The sequence below is a fragment of the Giraffa tippelskirchi genome, chromosome 3 (genome assembly GCF_054371585.1).
Source record: "Giraffa tippelskirchi isolate mGirTip1 chromosome 3, T2T-mGirTip1v1.2.pri, whole genome shotgun sequence".
Taxonomy (NCBI): Eukaryota; Metazoa; Chordata; class Mammalia; order Artiodactyla; family Giraffidae; genus Giraffa; species Giraffa tippelskirchi.
Window position 1 is genome coordinate 133,063,442 of NC_137277.1, and position 21,070 is coordinate 133,084,511.

Below are 21,070 nucleotides of genomic sequence, written 5' to 3' on the forward strand. Positions count from 1 at the left end.
TGGAGATTCTCCAGGCAAGAATACTGCAGTGGATTGCCATGCCCTCCTCCAGGGGATCTTCCCAACCCAGGGATTGAACCCAGGTCTCCCACATTGCGGCAGATTCTTTACCGTCTGCTGCTGGTGTCAAGTTGCTTCAGTCATGTCCAACTCTGTGCGACCTCAAAGACGGCAGCCCACCAGGCTCCTCTGTCCCTGGGATTCTCCAGGCAAGAATACTGGAGTGGGTTGCCATTTCTGTCTCCAATGCATGCATGCTAAGTCGCTTCAGTCGTGTCTGACTCTGTGCGACCCTATGGTCAGCAGCCCACCAGGCTCCTCTGTCCACAGGATTCTCTAGGCAAGAATACTGGAGTGGGTTGCTATTTCCTTCCCCCTTTACTGTCTGAACCACCAGGTAAGCACCTGAGTGAGGAACAAAGCACCTCAGCCAGCCTGGCCAGCTTTCCTGCTCTACAGAAGGACAGGACGCCATGTGGCAGCAGTCACAGCCTCAGAGTATGACCTGCATAGATTATTTTTCCCACAGAAAACAAAGTGGAGACAAGATATTAAGGGGGCAAAAAGGCAAAACAATTCATTTGGTAAGTTAGAAGCTTTTTAAAAAGTAGATTCTGTTATTTTTAAATTCATGTTGCACAATAAAGCATGATTTAAAAAATAAAAATATCTGAAAATCACATTTCCAATGTCAAGTGTTCTCAATAAAGGTTGGGTAGAGGATGAACAGAAAGAAGAAAGTGGGTGCAGGTGAGAGAGACCAGCATAGCCCGGCACTGAGCAGGAATGGGCAGCACAGCAGAGCCCCAAAAAGGAATGCAACTGGGATGAAGGGCAGAGACATGGAAGGAGGAGAGGGCAGGAAGCGTTCAGACCCCGGGCCCTCGGAGCTGAGCCGGGGGCAGCGAGAGGAATGCAGACTTGTCCACAGAGTGCACTTCAGTTGCTGCCAGTCAAGGCTAAAACTGAGATGTTGTTCCCAGTGTACAGTCGACCCCTGGACAATGCAGGGGTCAGGGCGCCAACCCTCCACACATGCGTGGCTCAGCCTCCTTGGATCCAGATTACCAGGGTCCATGCAGTATAGCGGTGTATCCTATGAACATCCGTCTGAAGGTGGACCTGTGTGCTCTGAACCCATGTTGTTCAAGGATCAAAGTGTACACTTCTGTAAGTCACTGTCCCATGTTAAGCCCCTTTATCTAAGCAGCTGTGTGAGCTAAGGTGACAGCCAGGGCCCTTGATGACACTAGGAGTGACGTGGAGAGAAACGGTGCTTCTGAGCTGGGCTCACTGCTCACCAACGCTGCACCCCCCTGTCCTGACACTAGGGAAGTGGTGCTTTGTTGTTTTTCAGTTTTTGTTTTAATTTACATAAAACATCAATGAGGCACCAGTGTGGCCCCCACCCAAAGCAAAACATGGCACCTTTCCATCACCTCCAAGAAGTGCCCCCAGGCCCTGCACAGCCGACCTCTCCCTCTCTGAGAGGCGGTCACTGCTCCCTCCCCCATGACCACCTCTCTGGCTACACAGATGGTGACCACAGTGTCCTTCTCTTGGAGGCTGGTCTGGATGATGTCACTTTACAGGCTAATGGGGGGCCCATCCCAACCTGGAGAGAAGGGCAGAGTGACTCCCAGGTCTATCCAAGACACCAGATATTGGGCACTATTGGGCACTAACCCAACAATTGCAAACAATACCTGGAGCTCTAAGAGATGAATAAAGTCCCACCCACACATCACCAAAATGCACCTTCACTCTGTGAAACCAGCGATTTTCCTTTCTTGCTAAATACACTCACCTGGCTGTTGGGATCTCCTAGTAGGTTACATATATGTGGCACGATCTTGCTTAGTGTTAACGTATGAGCTCCAGAGCTGAAAACAAAAGGAATGCTTTACTGGTGGTGAAAACAGAAGACAGAAGGCCACCTCCCCTACCCCACCACTCTCTCACCAAGGCTCACTCCTCATCCTCCGTTACCTGCTTCCAAAATAAACACACACCCAAAAGCCCTCTGCACAGAGTCTAAGACTGTGAGTGCTTCTCACAGGTCTCCCCCTGCACCTGGGGTCCCTCCAAGCCGAAGCCCGAGCCTGGCCCACTGGGGGTCCCACTGTGCTAGCATCACTGTTTGTTCCATGATGCTTCCTACTCTGCCTGACTCACTGCGCTACCAGGGAGGGTCCCTGGATGCTGCTGCTGCTAAGTCACTTCAGTCGGGTCCGACTCTGTGAGACCCCATAGATGGCAGCCCACCAGGCTCCGCTGTCCCTGGGGTTCTCCAGGCAAGAACACTGGAGTGGGTTGCCGTTTCCTTCTCCAACGCGTGAAAGTGAAGTCGCTCAGTCGTGTCCGGCTTTTAGCGACCCTATGGACTGCAGCCCACCAGGCTCCTCCGTGCGTGGGGATTCTCCAGGCAAAAGTACTGGAGTGGGTTGTCATTGCCTTCTCTGGCAGGTCCCTGAGCCCTCCGCTAACCCTCTCCCTCTCCCCACAGCGTGTGCAGTTCTCCACAACAGACGTTCAGGTAACAACCGCTTGATGAAAAGGCTGCAATGAACGGCTGAGAGGACACTGCCCTGTTGGAGAACAATTAAGCTACTGGCAACTGTTCACCACCAGAAACACAGTCACAGATATGCTCTCTCAATACAATTCTCTTTGACTACCCTCGGATTACTCCCTTAGGATAAATAAGTGAAACAATTGTTATCAAAGGCTAGAAACATTTTTTAAAAGCTTCAGACATATGCCATAATTAATGACCCTGAAAAATCTAGCACATTAAGAGGGGAAAAAATCTACCAAGTAATGTAAACATTACATTCTCCATTTGTTTTTAAAAAAATAATAAAACTCTAAAGTCTGGAACAAAATGCTACATGTTAACAGTGATTATCTGAAGGTAGCAGAATTATAGACAATGATCACTTTCTTCTTCATGCAGATTTTCTGTGATGTATACAGTAATACTTTCATCATCTGGAAAGGTGATCTGTAATTTTTAATTTTAAAACATCAACAGTCATTAAGGAAGTAAAACCACAATGACATAGACTACATATATATCAAAATGGTTAAAATTAAAGACAGTGATAACATTCAACGCTAGTTTCTGAAGAAACTAAATCATTCACACAGATAGTGGGAACGTATAACAGTACACACAACTATAGAAAATAGCTACGAGTTTCTCTTAAAAACTAAAACGAACTTGCTAAATGACCCAGCAATTGCACTCTCGGGCACTGACCCAAAATAAATGATAACTTCTATTCAGGCAGAAACTGGTACATGTATTCATAACAGTTTTATTTGTAATAACAAAAAACTGGAAGTATTCAACAGGTGAATGGTTAAATACATTATGATACATCTATATCAGGGAACTCTACTTGGAAATAAAAAGCAATGAAATGTTCAGCCACAGCATACATGCAATCTCAAGGGAATTATGCTGTGAGAAAAAAACAAAGTTGATCTCAAAGGGTCACATTCTGTGTGATTCCATTCATATAACATTCTTAATAAAATCTCAGAGATGGAGAACAGGTGACTGGCTGCCAGAGGTTAGGGGCTGGCTAGAACAGCAATGTGAGAGTACCTGGGGTGAGGTACAGGTCTGTCCGTGAACGTGGCAGCGAGTTATCTGGAGCTGCACTCGTGACAGAGTTGGGCAAACACAGAACACACAGGACACACGTGTGTCACTGGAGGAACCTGAACAAGCTCATATCAACACCAACTTTCTGGTCTGGACCCTGCACTACAGATTCGCAAGACAGCAGTGGGTGCGAGGCACCTCCCAGAACATTTCTCTACATCTTCCTATAAATATACGATGATTTCAAAGTTAAAAGTTACAAATACAAAAGCTTGGCCAAGGAAGCCCTCAGGCCCCACCCAGACTTACGCGTTGAGGGTGGCCACGAGGCAGAGACACGTGCCTTCCCGGGTGCGGAAGTTCTTGTGCTTGAAGCCGCCCAGCATCCGGTCCCACACGTACTGCAGACGGCAGAGGTAAGGGGGTGGCGGGAGAGGAGGAGGCTGCTGCAGCCCATCCAAGCCAGGGGCCCCCAGGGCAGGGACCTCACAACAGGTGCCATATCCCTCCCCACCTCCACCAGCCCTCTGGGGAGCTTTTTGGAAAATGGTAACATAGGTTTCTATATCAAGCTAAAACCTTTCAAAACATTCCTTTATGTAATTGCATTTAATTTTCCCAACAACCCTGAAAAAGAGGTGGGACTGTCCCCAGTTACTGGGTGAGGAAAATGAAGCAGAAGAGGCTGGGTGACTTACCAAAGGTCACCTACTCACGCTATTCTCTTGGCCTGAAGAGCTGTCCCCATCCCATCCTCTAACCTGCTCTGCTTCCCAGACTAGTCTAGGTTTTACCTTCCCTGGGAAAGTTTCTCCTCACACTGTCTCACCCTGCCCCACCCCCCAACAATGGACAGCTGGACTGGTAAGACAGAGCTGTATCCCTGGCTGTCCATCCCAGCAGCCCAGCTCACCAGGAGACACGGGCCAGGGCTGCAGTCAGGCTGCTGATGGCCCTGACATCACAGCTGCATCTTTTCAGAGACACAAAGGGTCAATTACGTAAATAAGCTTGAGTCTAAGAAATTAAACCAAGCACTCCATACCCATGTTAAGTTCACTAATTTATTCAAAGGTACACCCTCTGTAAACATCCTATGGGGGGTAAGAGGGGCCAGATGAAATACCATAAATTTTCTTTCTCCGACACCCACGGACACTCTGCAGGAACACCCCAGTCTCACCTGGGGATTAGCAGCCTGATCCATGATCTTCAGCAGCAGGGCCTGGTCTTGCTCCCTCACAGAGTCTTTAGCATCTCCCAGTCTGTCTATTAAACTCGGCAGCACTGGAAATTAAAATGCAACTTGTTCAAATGAAAACCTACTCTGGTGGCCCGAGGTCACCAACTGTGGGTATTTCAATCAACAAGATATCTCAAAATCCTGGCCTAAATGATGCACATCACTCTACACCCACCAACCCCTATAAATCTCCTCCGGCTCAAATTCATGGGAGCTACTATGAGAATTTGCAGAAGTCCTTGGCATGGACACACTATTTGTCTTCTTCCTATGCCACCTTCCTCTGGGCAGTTCCCAATGTGTTTTTAAGCTGCTGATATGTTATTAAAATGGATGTTGATAGAAGACCTAGGCAGGAAAGAGTCAACACAAAAGGAAATCCACGTAAGAGAGAGAGGCCCCAGTGCATCTGCTCGGGGGTGGAAGAACAGACACTTAAGGCTCAGTCTGCTTTTCATTTTACGTAACATCTCTGCATGCTCATCAGACAGAATGCAGCTCTCCACCTGCCCTTCCTCCCCAGAGCTTGGGTGGGCCATCGCTGCTGTTCCAAGGTCACTTGGATGTCAGAGGTCAACTCACTTTGCTTTTTCTAAAAGTCTATTAGAAATTTCTTTTACAGAAAATAATCCTGAACAATTCATCTAATTTGGTATTAAATAATCAAATTAATAAAAGTAAGAGGGATTTTTATTTGCAGATACACAGTTTACAGCAAAGTGGGAAGAGCTCATGACTTTATCTAAACGTGCTCATCGACCAGAAAGTTAACAGAAATGCACAAATATATGTGTACCTGTTGTAACGAGAAATACTAAAAGGAAAGCGTTAGGGTTTGTTTTGTTATTATGAAAGGTTGGGAATAAATTCATCTCTTAACCTTTGAAACCTGATGTTATTTTTATTTCATTATTCTGACACTGTTTTCCCTTCAAAATAAAAGTGATCATTTACCACACACTTGAAATGACACCGACAACCAAAGTGAAAACGGTCACAGTAACAACAAACTATTTAAAAATACAGCTGCGTCGGATCTGTAAGACTCTCAAAGAGAAAAGGCAATGCCTCTCCAACAGAAGGGTCAGAGCCAAACAGGGTTTGGTTGGCACCACAGCATGATGGCTAATTGGCATAAGAAATAAAAGTAATAGCTAGTACTAGAACAGGAAGATGGAAAAACACAGCAGAAAGAAATGGAAAGGGGGCCCGCAGGTGCGCGGAGGCGGCAGATCCAGGCGTGCCTACGAGGGGAGCGAGGGCAGCGGTGCAGCATCTACACATGCAGGAGGAGGTGGGGGCGAGCCGGGGAGAGGGGAGCTAGAAAGAACAGGTGGGGGGCTGAACGAGGGCTGGCTATGGGGCGGGTACAGCCAAGCAAGTGCAGGGTTTGGGGAGACCCAGTGAAGGCCGAGACGGGAGGAGAAGACAGCTCACCTGTACCGATCTGCGCCTTAAACCGATCCTGCAGCCGGGTGACCAGCGCGGACAGGATGTCCATGCCCAGAAGAACCACCTGCAACGGCAAACAGCGAGCTCTCGTTAGCGGCCCATAGGAGGCTCGGCGCCCTCGCCCGCCGGCTGCAGGCGCGCCCCCGCATCTCTGGCTCAGACGCGGCCCGGGAGCCCGAGTGAGCGCCAACCCGAGGGTGAAGCTGGGTATCAGGAAGAGGGCCGCTCTTGTCCGAAAGCGCGGTTTACAGAGCTAACACGAGAGAGTCCTCGGTGAGACGCTACTCCAACACCGACGCCGCGAGCCGGCTCCGAGCGCCAGCCCAGGAGGGCGGGAGCTCCCGCCGAGGCCCCGCCCCGGCAGGGCGCGCGTATGCAAATCAGCTCGCGGCCGGCGCGTGGCCTTCTGGGTACCACTGAACGGCCTGTTTGCGACCTTCCGAGTCTCCGAAAACGAAGTGTTGGTGGCGAGGTTCGGAAGCCGTGATCAGCGGAGGATCACCGGCTGCCAGGCGGCTGTGGCGGCACTAGTGAATTAGTCGCCACAATCCTACCCAGTGTTGGCGCCTGCTACTCCCGCCGCAGTGGAGAACTCCCCCAACCATCCTTTTCTTGGGGTTGCGTTACTGTCCGATGAGCGGTTAGCGAGGACAGTACTGCTAACGCCTATGCAACACACCCGCACCGGCTAAAGTTCGCCTTTATCACGGTGCAATTTTTGGAAAAAAGAAAAACCTCTTTTTCCCACGATTTGTTTGTGATAAGAACAGTTCCTTAGAGTATAGTGGCGGTAGCAACCCGTAGGTGGCGCTACGAGTTAATAGATCTGAGCTATGAGTTCTCACTGCGGACATGTTCTTTTTCTTCCAAAAAAAACTATCTAAACTACCACTGTTTATTTCTTTGTTCTTCTCTTCTTTTGGCGCCGAAATTGGAGAATAGCGACCCACTCCAATACTGAACCTTAAAAATTTCCTGGCCGTAGGAGCGGGGTAGGCTAGATACAGCCGTGGAATTATAAAGAGTCAGACACGACTGAAAAAATAACGCACCCGCGGCCGGGCACTCGCTCGCACCTAATTGTAAAAGAACGGTAGGGTACCTGTGTTCTCTTTTACAACTACACAGCTAACTTCTTGCTTGGAGAATCCTAGGGATGGCGGAGCTTGGTGGGCTGCCGTCTATGGGATCGCACAGAGTCAGACACGACTGAAGCGACTTAGCAGCAGCACACAGCTAACTAGTGATTCTTAACCCCCCACCTGCCCTTGTTACCTCGCTCCATCATTAAAACGAGAGCCCTAGAAGCTGTGTGTGTGTGTTAGTCGCTCAGTAGTAACCACTTTTGCATTGTGCAACTTTATTAAACACAGTTCAAAAACGAACTGGGGCACAGTCTGGTGTTCATACAGAACTAACGAACAAAACTGCGGTAATAATTATCCTGAAGCTACACTAGATAATGATGTAAGGAGTCCTTGCATCTGCTTGCCCTTGTGTTTTGCGACCAGTAAAAGTAAAAACAGCAGGCTTTTCTACTCAGCTTTAAATTCACTGTTTCAACACAAAGGAATCAAAACTTGCCCAATAATAACCACAATACACATACTGTCCTTGTAAGGGATTGGTGACTTGAAGATATTAAAAGGGCATAATTCTTAAATTTTTGTATAAAAAGAGCATTGTTTTGTGACAGGTTTTTTAAAAAGCCTGTAACAGTAAAAAACAAACAAACAAAACACTTTAATGACTTCATTTATGAGCTACAGAAGATGAGGAATCACACATTCATTTCCTTCCAAAGCCCTAAAGAGTAGGGGGAGTAGCTAAAGAGTAGGGGGAGTAACAGTACAATGGGAAAAGCTTGACAAAGGGTACTGGTACCTCAGCCAGATCATCAAGGTCAACATCAACAGCTTTAAATCAGGCTGGAGGTGTGTATGCTTGGTATGTGATACAATGGGGCTTTAGGTCTGTGATCCTTAGCCTGAAGACCCACAAGCCCAGTCTAATAACAATATCAGATACCCACAGAGGGACAGCCTACAAAATATCTTACCAATACATCTCAAAACCATCAAAGTCAGCAAAAAGAAGGAAAGTCAAATTTCCTTCTTCCTTGTCACTGCCAAGAGAAGCCTAGGAGACAATTAAATGGAGTGTGAGCTTCCTAGGTCATGCCTGCCATTGCAAGAGATGCAGGTTAGATCCCTGGGTTGAGAAGATTCCCTGGAGGAGGAAATGGCAACCCACTTCGGTGTTCTTGCCTGGGAAATCCCATGGACAGAAGAGACTGGTGGGCTACAGTCCAGGGGGTCACAAAAGAGTTGTACATGACTTAGCGACTAACACAACAAATCCTAGATGGAAGCCTAGAATAGATAAAGGATATTAGATAAAATTTTAAAAGACCTGAATAAACTATGGACTTCAGTTAATCACAGCCTATCAATATTGCTTTATTAACTTCAACAAATACACCATACTAGTGTTAGACAATGATATATGATGGGGAGGCTTGACGTGGGATAGCTGCATGGGGGACTCTACTATCTTTGCAATTTTTCTGTAAATCCAAAACTTTTCTAAAAATTTAAGTTTATTTTTCAAAAAAAGAGCAAACTCTCAATTATTAGGAACTCGCTTTTCCCTGATGAAATCCTAAGCATGTGTCTGGGTGCGCCACTGGTTGGAGGGGGGGAGTGCTATTCATTAAAGAAATATTAATAACAGACTTCAGTTCTCACCACATCCCTTCAGGATTCCCACAAGACTGTGATATAAGAGGACTATGGTCTTTTCAAATATGACAGCCCATATCAGTTTACCCACTTGTGGAATTTGGGAAAAGAAACTTTAAAGTTTTCCAGGATGGAGATTTACTGCCAGGTCCGACCAGAGCAGGCATGACTAAATCCTAGGCAGCAACGTTCCCCCAAATTCCCACCCACACAGACTGGGGGAGTCCAGAGACTGCTCTGGAAGACAAGGCTGATGGATGCAGCAAGCCCCAGGGACCTAGGATGGAGAGGCCAGAGCGCAGTCCCAGGCACCTTCACAGAAAAACAAATCCCCCCCACACACACACTTGTCTACTTCACCCTTAGTCACGGCCCCAGTGGGGACAGGAAAGGAGAGGCAAACCACCAATGTTTATCTTCACAGTTCAGGCCCTTCTCCTACATTCCCATTTCCCTACTGAAGAAAGGGAGAAATGAATAAAGTCGTTGCCCAGAAGATAACTCTAACTAGAAGCTGTGAAGCCTCTCTGTGCCTCAGTTTTCTGACCTGTTAAATGGGGACACAGTAACAGCTACAGCAAAGGTCACTGTGTGTACATGAAGCGCTTGAAATAGTGCTTGATGCGCGGAAAGGGCCAGATGACCCACATGATAGCTGTTAGCCCCAAATCGTGGTCACTGCCAGTGCAGGGGCCAAATGTACTGATTCGGATCAGTGGAGGCCATGCCTAGGATTCCTGAGGCAAGGGCCTGGGCTGGCAGAGGAGGTTTTCCAGAGGGGTTGCACTGCACAAGGCTAATAAGCTGTGAAGAACTAGCCTTACACCAAAGGAAGAGAAGACCTCCCAGCAGAGAGAAGAGTGAGGTGCGAAGGTGGGAAGAGTAGAACAGCTGGAGCCTGAGGACCTGGGAGGGGGCAGGGGCGGCAGCTCCAGAAGGGCCTCAGCAAAAGAAGAGCTGCAATGTACAGCAGGGAGTGACAGGGCCCTGTGCCTACCATGGGGAGATGGCCAGGCGAGAAGGGCAGAGGCAGAGAGAGGGTCAGCTCACACCTCTCACTCTATCCACAGTTTTCACTAAACCAGCAATCCTGCATGACCCCTGTCTCCTCCAATATTCTATCTAATTTTAAGTTTATGTTTGTGTCCCCAGCTAAATGTCCTTGAATGTAAGGAATACCATGCCTGGTATTTCCTTGAAACTTCCATAATGCACAACATGATACTGGATTCATGGTAAGTGATAATAAACCCCTACTTTACTAACTAGTAATGAATTAGTTTGGAACAGATGTGTTCAAAGGCTAACAGTTCCTTTATCCTATAACTTTTAAAAGGAGGTAATAATGGCTGACTAACTCAGGCCACCCCTCATGCTAAAAACAACTACAAATGCGGAATTTCACATAAAAGTACATCTGCTTGGAAACACTGGAGAACTAAGAAGGCACAGAAAAACTACCAAGTCACAAAACATAAGAAAACTAAAATCCAGAGAGATAAGCCTGCAGTAAACAGTCTACTTTTGCTCCAGGGCCATTTATACACTGGAAAGGGGCAACAAGACACTGAGAATTACTTGTGATAACCACTTGGATCTAGAACATACATGCCAGAGACCTCAAACAACCCCCTACACTTTGGGTTGGAAATCCAAATGCTATACATTTGGAGAGTGAACTGGAAATAAAACAGCCTCCAGATGTACTGCAGACCAATTTTCAAGAAACTGGGTGACCTAGAAAAATACCAATCCCTGACAGCAGATAGAAATGATTTTATTAGATTGCTGGTGCCCTAAAACCCCTGGAAGATAAAAGCACAAATCATTTCTGGATGGAGAGAACGTAATCCTAGTTTAGTCCTCAATTTACTTCTACAAACAATTCTCAAACACAATGTCCAAAGCACAGCCAAAGATAACCAGGCATGCAGGACAACTATAAACGAAAACTTGCAGAAATGAAGATCCATGTGAGAATAATTAGCAGCAGAATAATTCTTACTATGTATAAGAAGACAAAATCCTCAAGATTAAAATTAGGGGGAGAGGTGATTACTTTCAAAAAGTGACACAAATTTTTAAAAGAACCAAACAATGCAATGTCCAAAATTAAGTACTAGAAGAATGGACTTAAAAACATACTAGAAAAAGAAAAAAGAAAAAAACAAAAATAAAAAAAAAAAAAGAAAAAGAAAAAAAGAAAAGAAAAAAAAAAAAAAAAACATACTAGATATAGATGAAGGGGGAATTAAACAGGAAAGTAAGTCTGAAGAAAAATTCCAGAATGAAGCCCAGAGAAACAAAAGGATGGAAAATTCACAACAGTAGACAAGAGACTAAGCATAGAGAAAACAGAATTAACATAAGTTTCAATGGAGTTCAAAAGAAGAGGTCAGCAAGAGAAGACCAGAAGCAAGAGCTGACATCCATCTGGGTCACTAGTATCCCCCAAAATACAAAAACAAGAAATAGAAAACAACAAGTGTTGGTGAGAATGTGGGGAAACTGGGACTCTGTGCATTCATTGTTGGTAGGAATGTACAGTTGGTACAGTCACTGTGGAAAATGGTATGGAAGCTCCCCCAAAAATTAAACACAGAATTACCATGTGATCCAGCAATTCCACTTCTAGATATAAACCCCAAATAAATAAAAGCAAGGATTCCAATAAATACTCGAACACTCACATTCTGAGCAGCATTATTCCCAACAGCTAAATGGTGGAAATAGCCAGATTTTAATCCAAGGGTCAAACTGAACATCATAATTGATGATGATATGGGAAACAGGACAAAAAAGTCCGTTCTGTAGCTTCTTTTCAATACTGTATCTAAGGTCCTCACTAAAGCTTTATGGCAAGGGAAAAAATGAAAGGTATAAAACTCACAGAGAAGAAGCAAAATTATCAACATTAATGGAAATTATAAGTAGAAAATCCAGAAGATCTACAGGTACACTATAAGTGAGTTTAGCAAGACTGATTAATACAAAGTCAATAGACCAAAAAGGAAAAAAAAAATCAACTACTTTTCTATACTAACAATAAGTCATAAAGGAAATTTTTCAAGTTTCCATTTTTAATTGCATAAAAATTAACACCTAAGAATAAATCTAGCCAAAATAATTCTCTACTCCCAAAGCTACAGAGTAATAAAAAAATTTTTTTTAATGACTAAAATAAATGGAGGGAGAAACTACAGGTTGGAATACTCAATCTTGCAAAATTTCCATTTTTCCCAAATTGATCTACATACAAAATTTCACTCAAAATCCCAACTGTAATTTATTTTAAGGAAGTTCACAAGCTGATTCCAAAATCTATGTGGAAATGCAAAGGGCAGGACACAAGGTGGTAAAATTCACTCCCACGGGAAATCAAGATTTACTACAGAAGAGAAGACAAAAACAGACGTGTGCATACATGGGCCCTTTCTTTATGACAAAGTAGGCATTACACTGGACTGAGAACCCTGGGTCAATTGAATATCTATCTGGGATAAAAAAGCAACTGACTTCTATATCTCCACCCATACATTAAAAAAATGAACTTCTGGTTACAGATGTAAGTGTGGAAAACAACACAATAAAGCTTTCAAAAAGTGACATCAGAAAACAGTTTCATGATCCCCAGATGGGGAAATATCAGGACACAATAGACAATAAACCATTAAAAGAGAAATCCATGCACAGGACCACATTAAAATTAGGGACCATGGGCCACTGAAATATCCTAAGAAAGCAAGAGGCAAGTCATGACATATTTGAAAACAATATTAATAAAACAAATAAACAACAACAACAGGCTTGATTCTGGGATACCTAGAGATCATCTACAAGCCCAATCAATAGACAACCCAGTAGAAAAATGGGCAAAATATTTGAACAGGCCCTTCACAAAAGATATCAATGTTCATAAATACATGAAAAGTTGTTCAACCTTGATTACTTGTCAGAGAAACACAAGTTACTGGACTGGCCAAAAAGTTCACTGGCCAACCCAATAAAATATAATGAGACTACTACATACTCCCTGCATGGCTAAAATTAAAGACCCACAGATCAAATGTTGACAAGAACGTGTTACCACGGAACCTCTCACACATGCTGGGAGGAATATAACCTGGTACAACCAACTCTTTAGAAAACACCTTGGCATAGCTCCCAAATGTGAAGGTACACATATGCAGCTATCCCACTGCTAGGCATCAGTTCAGTTCAGTCACTCACTCGTGTCTGACCCTTTGCAACCCCATGGACTGCAGCACACCAGGCTTCCCTGTCCATCACCAACTCCCAGAGTTTACTCAAACTCATGTCCATTGAGTCGGTGATGCCATCCAACCATCTCATCCTCTGTCGTCCTCTTCTCCCCCTTCTGCTAGGCATATGCCCAACAGAAATGCACGCACAGGTACAACAGGTGAAATGCACAAAAATGCTCAGAGCAGCCCCATCCATAAGAGCCAAAAACTAGAAATCCGGATGCCCATCTGCTGTAGAATGTGAAAGTTGTGGTTTTCATGCTAGAAATAATAATAAACTATCAAAATACATGAATCAAAGGTACCCTCAACAATACAGACATATCCAACAGTGAGTGAAGAGGCCAGATGCCCAATATATACAAACATAAACTCTAATTTTAAGGTGCATATTTAGATGATAAAACTAAAAAGAAAAGCAAGAGAGTGTTGCCACAAATGTTAGGAGAGTGGTAACTTTGGGGAGTGCTGGCAATACTCCAGTTCTTGTCCTGAGGAGCAATTAAACAGCTGTTAGCTTCAGGACAACTCATTAAACTGTGCCTTTGTACACTGCGCACTTTCTATATACAGTTCCAATTATTTTTAAGGTTTTTAAAACTAGAAAAGTGGGAGTGACCCGGACCACTCGACCTACATGTAAGTCTGTGACAAGTGGCTGGGACCTCTTGTCCAAGTACCTTACTTACTTACAAACTACAAGTCAAAGCCCCAAAATGAATCTACCACAGTTCTTTCTCCACAATGACATCTGTTTAATGATAGAGAAAGAATTACTAAATCGTTTTCCTCCAACAAAAATGTCCATAAGCGACAAGGAAGAACAGGTCACTTCCTGAGTCATGGAAGACTGGATTAGCTGGAGTAACAGAATTATATTGCACTCATATTGTACTTTATTGTTTTTAAGGTACTTTTGGATGAATCTGAATAATCTCAAAATAACCTGAGGTGTGGAACATATTACCCTCATGGAAGACTGGATTAGCTGGAGTAACAGAATTATATTGCACTCATATTGTACTTTATTGTTTTTAAGGTACTTTTGGATGAATCTGAATAATCTCAAAATAACCTGAGGTGTGGAACATATTACCCTTATTTTTAAAATAAGGAAAATTTAAAAGAGGTAAAGAGATTTACCTAAGGTAATAAAGTCTACAGTAATTGAACTGAAAAAGAAAAGCCTCCTGACTTGATCAAGGTCATTCTCACTTCAGCATAATCACAATATCACAAAACCCCATTTTTCAGTCTTCTATGTCTTTCTCTAGCTAGCTGAAGACCTTAAGCAGGTCACATTTCTCCTCTGCCAATGCCAGAGATAGAGTTGGTCTCAGCTCCAAACATGTTTGATGCTCTGATAATGCCCCAAACAGGAAAAAGTCCAAGGGCGTTATGAGCACAGATCCGGGTGTGAATCCCTACTGTACCACATCTACTGTCCAACAGAGATGCTCAATCTTCAGGCCTCACATGCTTCATCCATGCAGTCAGAATAATCGCACGTTTACCTCAAAGAGTGCACAGGAGGGTTAAAGGTTTTAACAAAATGCCTGACATGCTGTAGGCACTCAATAAGTTTCTGTTCCCTTCTTTATGAGAGCAGCACATTTTTGTTTTTTTTAATTTCTGGCTGTGCTGGGTCTTTGCAGGGGCTATTCTCTAGTTGCAGTGGCTTCTCCTGCTGCACCATGCATGCTCTAGGGTGCAAGGGATTCAACAAGTGTGGCACATGGGCTCAGTGGTTGTGACTCATGGGCTTTAGAGTGAAGGCTCAGTAGTTGTGGTCCACAGGCTTAGTTGCTCCATGGCATGTGGGATCTTTCCAGACCAGGGATCGAACCTGTCTTGCCTAAATTGGCAGGTGGATTTTTAACCACTGGACCACCAGGGAAGTCTCAAGAGCAACACTTTCAAAAAAACAAAAACCACAAAGCACAGCCCACTGAGGAAAGAGAGGAACAGTCCAGGGGCGGGGGGTGGTAACCCCAAAGAAGAAAGTGAGGGGCTTAAAATCTCATCCCCCAAATATCAATAGTCCTCTTCTTATTATTCTTTTAGCCACACCATGAGGCATGCAGGATATTAAGTTCGACCACGGATCAAACCCAAGGCCCCTACTGTGGAAGCATAGAGTCTTAACCACTGGACCACCAGGGAAGTCCCCCAAGTACCAATATTCTGATGACTATCCCTCAAGACATCTTGCATGCACATGTATGCACGTGTGTGTGCTATGAATTTTACATAAATGGGTTCATATGCCATGGAATTAGCCCCAAATCAATACATAGCGATCTACAACTCCACTTTCAGTGGCTGGATGATAGCCTGTTGTATACAGGCATCAGGATCACTGGACCAATCCACCAAGCCCTTACCGACAGTCATTATTTTAATCAATACTTCGACGAATACACACTTCAACACGTTACCTCCTTAGGATGAGTTCTCCAAAAGAACACACACTGTACACTTGATCCCCACTTTTTTTTTTTGCCACACCATGTGGCTTGCAGGATCTTAGTTCCTCAGCCGGGGACACAACCTGCGCCCTCTGCAGTGGAAGCAAGGTGACCTAATCACTGGACCACCAAGGAAGTCCCCAGCATTATTTTTACCTTAATATGCTAGGTGCCCTAAGGGGCTACAGGATGCTCACACTCTACATTTTTTTGTTGTTGTTGTTGCTGTTATTTTAAGACTCTACACTGCAACCTTATTAAATAAGGGGGAAATTAACAGAACTCTTACAATGCGCTCATTTTCAATTCCAAGAATAAGAGCACAGCACATATACTCGAGAACAGAGTGATAAAAGTCAATGACCTGTGTATTCACGTGACACGGGAGAATTATTCACCCAAACCTACTGTGCTTCAAAGCACCACCCAGGAAGTCCTGGGACACCCACGCCAACCGGATGTCACTGGGCAGTCTACAATTTAAATCCCTCTTCTGGAATGGCCTCCAGAGACAGTTTTTGAGCATAAAATATAAATAATTGATATTAGATTAATGGAACTAATGAAGTGATAGGCTTGTTACTGTTGTTGTCCACACACTGGGGTCTTACCATTAGAAAGAAACTTCAGGGACTTCCCTAGTGGTAGAGTGGCTAAGACTCCATGCTGCCAAGGCAGGGGAGCCAGCTTCAATCCCTGGTCAAGGAACTAGACCCACATGCTGCAACTAAGACCTGGTGCAGCCAAACAAATAAATAAATAGTTTAAAAGAAAGAAAGAAACTTCAGATCATCCATCTCAAACCACTTCATTTTATACAAGAGCATTAACAGGCCCAGTGAAGCCAGGAGACCAGGGTTGAACACAGTTTGAGGCAGTCAGTAACCTTTGTTTAAAAATCTGGACCAGCCCAATACAACCTTCAGCAGTGACAGGAGTTTTCCGTCAAGATCTATACTGTCCAAATCAGTAGCCACCAACTACAGGAGGCTACTGAGCAAGTGACGTGTGAATGGGAAAAAGAATTTTAAATTTTCCTTAAAACATTAATTTACTTAATGTAACTTTCAATAGCTACACATGTCTACCATGCTGGCCAGCACAGCTCTAGACTACTGGGGGCAAATCTCAGCAGGGAGAGATGAGGCAGCCTTGTAACCATGGAAACCCGAACTCCTCTAGAAGTGCTGCTTACGTGATCCTACGTGAGAATCAAGGTTAGTGTGGCCAGATCTCCAGATTTTAAACACTGCAACTATCTGAAAACTATGGACAGAGGTTTGTGACACTGTACAGGAAGCAGTGATAAAGACCATCCCCAAGATAAAGAAATGCAAAAAGGCAAAATGGTTGTCTGAGGAGGCCTTACAAATAGCTGAGAAAAGAAGAGAAGCTAAAGGCAAAGGAGATAATACCCATCTGAATGCAGAGTTCCAAAGAATAGCAAGGCGAGATAAGAAAGCCTTCCTCAGTGATCAATGCAAAGAAATAGAGGAAACAATAGAACGGGAAAGACTAGAGATCTGTTCAAGAAAATGAGAGATACCAAGGGAACATTTCATGTAAAGATGGGTATAATAAAGGACAGAAATGGTATGAACCTAACAGAAACAGAAGATACTAAGAAGAGGTGGAAAGAATACACAGAAAAACTATACAAAAAAGATATTCATGACACAGATAACCACGATGGTGTGATCACTCACCCAGAACCAGACATCCTGGAATGCAAAGTCAAGTGGGCCTTAGGAAGCATCACTGCGAACAAAGCTAGTGGAGGTGATGGAATTCCAGTTGAGCTACTTCAAATCCTGAAAGATGATGCTGTGAAAGTGCTGCACTCAATATGCCAGCAAATTTGGAAAACAGCAGTGGCCACAGGACTGGAAAAGGTCAGGTTTGACTCCAATCCCAAAGAAGGGCAATGCCAAAGAATGTTCAAACTACCGCATAACTGCACTCATCTCACATGCTAGTAAAGTAATGCTCAAAATTCTCCAAGCCAGGCTTCAGCAATAAGTGAACCGTGAACTCCCAGATGTTCAAGCTGGATTTAGAAAAGGCAGAGGAAACAGAGATCAAATTGCCAACACTCATTAAATTCCAGAAAAACATCTACTTCTGCTTTATTGATTACACCAAAGCCTTTGACTGTGTAGATCACAACAAACTGTGGAAAATTCTTCAAGAGATGGCAATACCAAACCACGTTACCTGCCTCCTGAGAAATCTGTATTCAGGTCAAGAAGCAACAGGCAGAAAAAGACATGGGACAACAGACTGGTTCCAAATTGGGAAAGGAGTACTTCAAGGCTATATATTGTCACCCTGCTTATTTAACTTATATGCAGAGTACATCATGAGAAATGCCAGGCTGGATGAAGCACAAGCTGAAATCAAGATTGCCAGAAGAAATATCAATAACCTCAGATATGCAGATGACATCACCTTTATGGCAGAAAATGAAGAGCAACTGAAGAGCCTCTAGATGAAAGTGAAAAAGGAGAGTGAAAAAGTTCTCTTAAAGCTCAACATTCAGAAAATGAAGATCATGGAATGCGGTTCCATCACTTCATGGCAAACAGCTGGGGAAACAACGGAAACAGTGAGAGACTTTATCTTCTTGGGCTCCAAAATCACTGCAGATGGTGACTGTAGCCCTGAAGTTAAAAGACGCTTGCTCCTTGGAAGAAAAGCTATGACCAACCAAAACAGCATATTAAAAAGCAGAGACATTACTTTGCTGACAAAGGTCTGTCTAATCAGAGCTACGGTTTTTCCAGTAGTCATGAATGGATGTGAGAGTTGGACTATAAAGAAAGCTGAGCGCCGAAGAATTGATGCTTTTGAACTGTGGTGTTGGAGAAGACTCTTGAGAGTCCCTTGGACTGAAAGGAGATCCAACCAGTCTATCCTAAAGGAGATCAGTCCTGAATATTCACTGGAAGGACTGGTGCTGAAGCTGTAACTCCAATACTTTGGTCAGCTGATGTGAAGAACTGACTCATCAAAAAAGACCCTGATGCTGGGAAAGATTGAAAGTAGGAGGAGGAGACGACAAGAGGATGAGATGGTTGGATGGTATCACAGACTCAATGGACATGAGTTTGAGTAAATTCTGGGAGTTGGTGATGGACAGGGAAGCCTGGCTTGCTGCAGTCCATGGGGTCACAAAGAGTCAGACACAATTCAGAGACTGAACTGTCTGAATGAATTTCAATGACTGGGAAATCCCCTCCAAAAAAACATTCCATGGGTCTAATCTGGCCAAAGACCCCTAAATCTGCAACTTCCCTCATCTATACCCACCTCATAAACATGAAATCAGGCACCAAAACATTCACGGTTGCCCAAGGGAGTAAACACAGATCCAAGTGTTCCACATGGGCTTTTACAATTCTCCCAATATGCCCCTAAGCTGACCTCCACACCCATCTCTTCCAGCCATCCCCAGCCAGCCAGGCCTACAGCTTTCCCAGTTGCCCAGACTCTCCAAGGAGCCTCCCTGCTCCCCTCCTCCAAGCCGAGGTCCTAATCCTTCTGAGAGACCCACCCAGCTAGCCTGGTCTAGGAGTTCACCTGGCCTCTGCTCCTTCACCTGCACTCCACACCTCTCTCCAATAAGACCACACACTCCTGAAAGCAGGGTGGTCCTCACATAGTCTCTCTCAGCCCTACCACTTCCTCAAAGATAACACATGAGTGGGGAGGGGGGCAGGGTAACAGGGGAGATTAACTGTTTCCTTGCACATATTCTCTTCACTATTTTACTTAATCCTTACAATTCCCTATGCCAAGCACCACACCTATAAATATCCTTACTTCACAGATAAGGAAACAGGCAATGGAAAGGTCACTTGGCTATTATCTGGCTCAAATAATATTCATTAATCCATCAGTCTTACAAAGAGTCAAAGAAAGAACATAAAGTTTATAAAGATGCTCCCAAAACCAAAATCATTCTCGTGTATACTCACTCCAGAGAACCACCTGCCTGCCTATGGCTGCACTTCCGGAAAAAAGTAGGTATTGTTCTTAATAGCCAAAAAGTGGTAATAATCCAAATATCCATCAGGTGAAGAATAAACAAATAAAATGCGGTAATCCATACAGTTAAATACCATTCACCATTCAACAATAAAGAGGAACAAACATAATGATAGATGCTATGTTATACATGAACCTTGAAAAGAGGATGCTAGATAAAAGAAATCAGACATAAAGACTACATATTGTATGATTTTGTTTACATGAAACGCTCAGAAAAGGTAAATCCCCAGAGACAGAAAATAGATAAATGGTTGCCTACAGCCCAGGGTGAGGATGGGGACTGACTGTAAATGGATACAAGGGACTTTTAGAGTGATGGAGAAAAGTTCTAACGCTGGATTGTGGTGATGGGTATACAACTCTGTAACCTTACTAAAAACTAACTGAGTTGTACACTTAGTAGATAAATGTTACGTAAATTATATTTTAGTAAAGCTGAAAAAAAAAATCAGTTACTAGATTTAAAAGAACTCTACTCAGATCATTCTGGATCATGGAAGAAATCTTCCATTTCTTCTTCCTGAAGAAGAAATCATCTTATATGACGGGATCACGGAAGAATTCATTACATCTGCCAAAAGTGGGGGTGGTTCAGGCAGTAATGCAAGTGATGGGGAGTGGCGGGTGAAGCTTCACTCATTCGCGCCCTGCCGTGGGGCCTGGTTCCTAACAGACTGCAGGTTGGTACCGGTCAGCAGCCTGGAGTTTGGGGACCCTGATGAAAACACCATGAACTGTGCACTCCAATCAACACCACAGACAGCAAAAAGCACTGTCACCCGATCCTGTGTGTATCCTTCCATCCTGGGCTCCCCTCCTTCTACTCTCACCACACGACCAGAATGTCCATCTACAAGCTAATCAAGTCCTTCATTGAGAACCTGCCAATGCCTCCCAGTGTTGCACAGGAACTGGTCTTTCTGACAGCCACCCCCTCCCTTCACCGGCCTCCTGGCTGCTTCTCCGTTGCCTCAGATGGGGCCCCTCTCTGCACCAGATGCTCTCTCTACCTGAAACGCTATTCCCCAAGGCTGCCACTCACCCCATCCCAGCACCCACTCACATCTCTGCCCCAAAGCCGTGTTCTTGGCCAGGCCCGTTCTGACCACCCTACAGAACATCGTGGGCATGTACACAGGCCCTTGGCCCACGCGGCTGTATTTTTCTAAAAAGCAGCTCTTTCCATTTTCCAGGAGTCTATAAAATTCACTCAGTTAACTTGCTTATGGGTTCTTTCT

General features: G+C 44.4%; 1 protein-coding gene and 1 non-coding gene across 37 annotated transcripts in view; one reads left to right on the top strand and one right to left on the bottom strand.

The window, feature by feature from the left end:
• Positions 1-21,070, bottom strand: part of CLASP1 (cytoplasmic linker associated protein 1) — a 274,282-nt gene that overhangs the window by 166,920 nt on the left and 86,292 nt on the right. For 33 of the 36 annotated variants that reach the window (XM_081576019.1, XM_081576021.1, XM_081576032.1 and 30 more), the window contains 4 exons: positions 6,294-6,372; positions 4,797-4,900; positions 3,923-4,014; positions 1,808-1,883 (listed from right to left, as the gene is read on the bottom strand). In XM_081576019.1, coding sequence (XP_081432145.1) covers positions 1,808-1,883; positions 3,923-4,014; positions 4,797-4,900; positions 6,294-6,372 — 351 coding nt within the window. Of the gene's footprint in view, positions 1-1,807; positions 1,884-3,922; positions 4,015-4,796; positions 4,901-6,293; positions 6,373-6,499; positions 6,691-21,070 lie in introns of those variants that run through there. The other 3 variants (XM_081576050.1, XM_081576049.1, XM_081576041.1) reach the window with 1 other exon arrangement.
• Positions 6,909-7,034, top strand: LOC145544047 (U4atac minor spliceosomal RNA). Its single transcript, XR_014081272.1, has one exon. It is a non-coding gene; the product is annotated as a U4atac minor spliceosomal RNA (small nuclear RNA).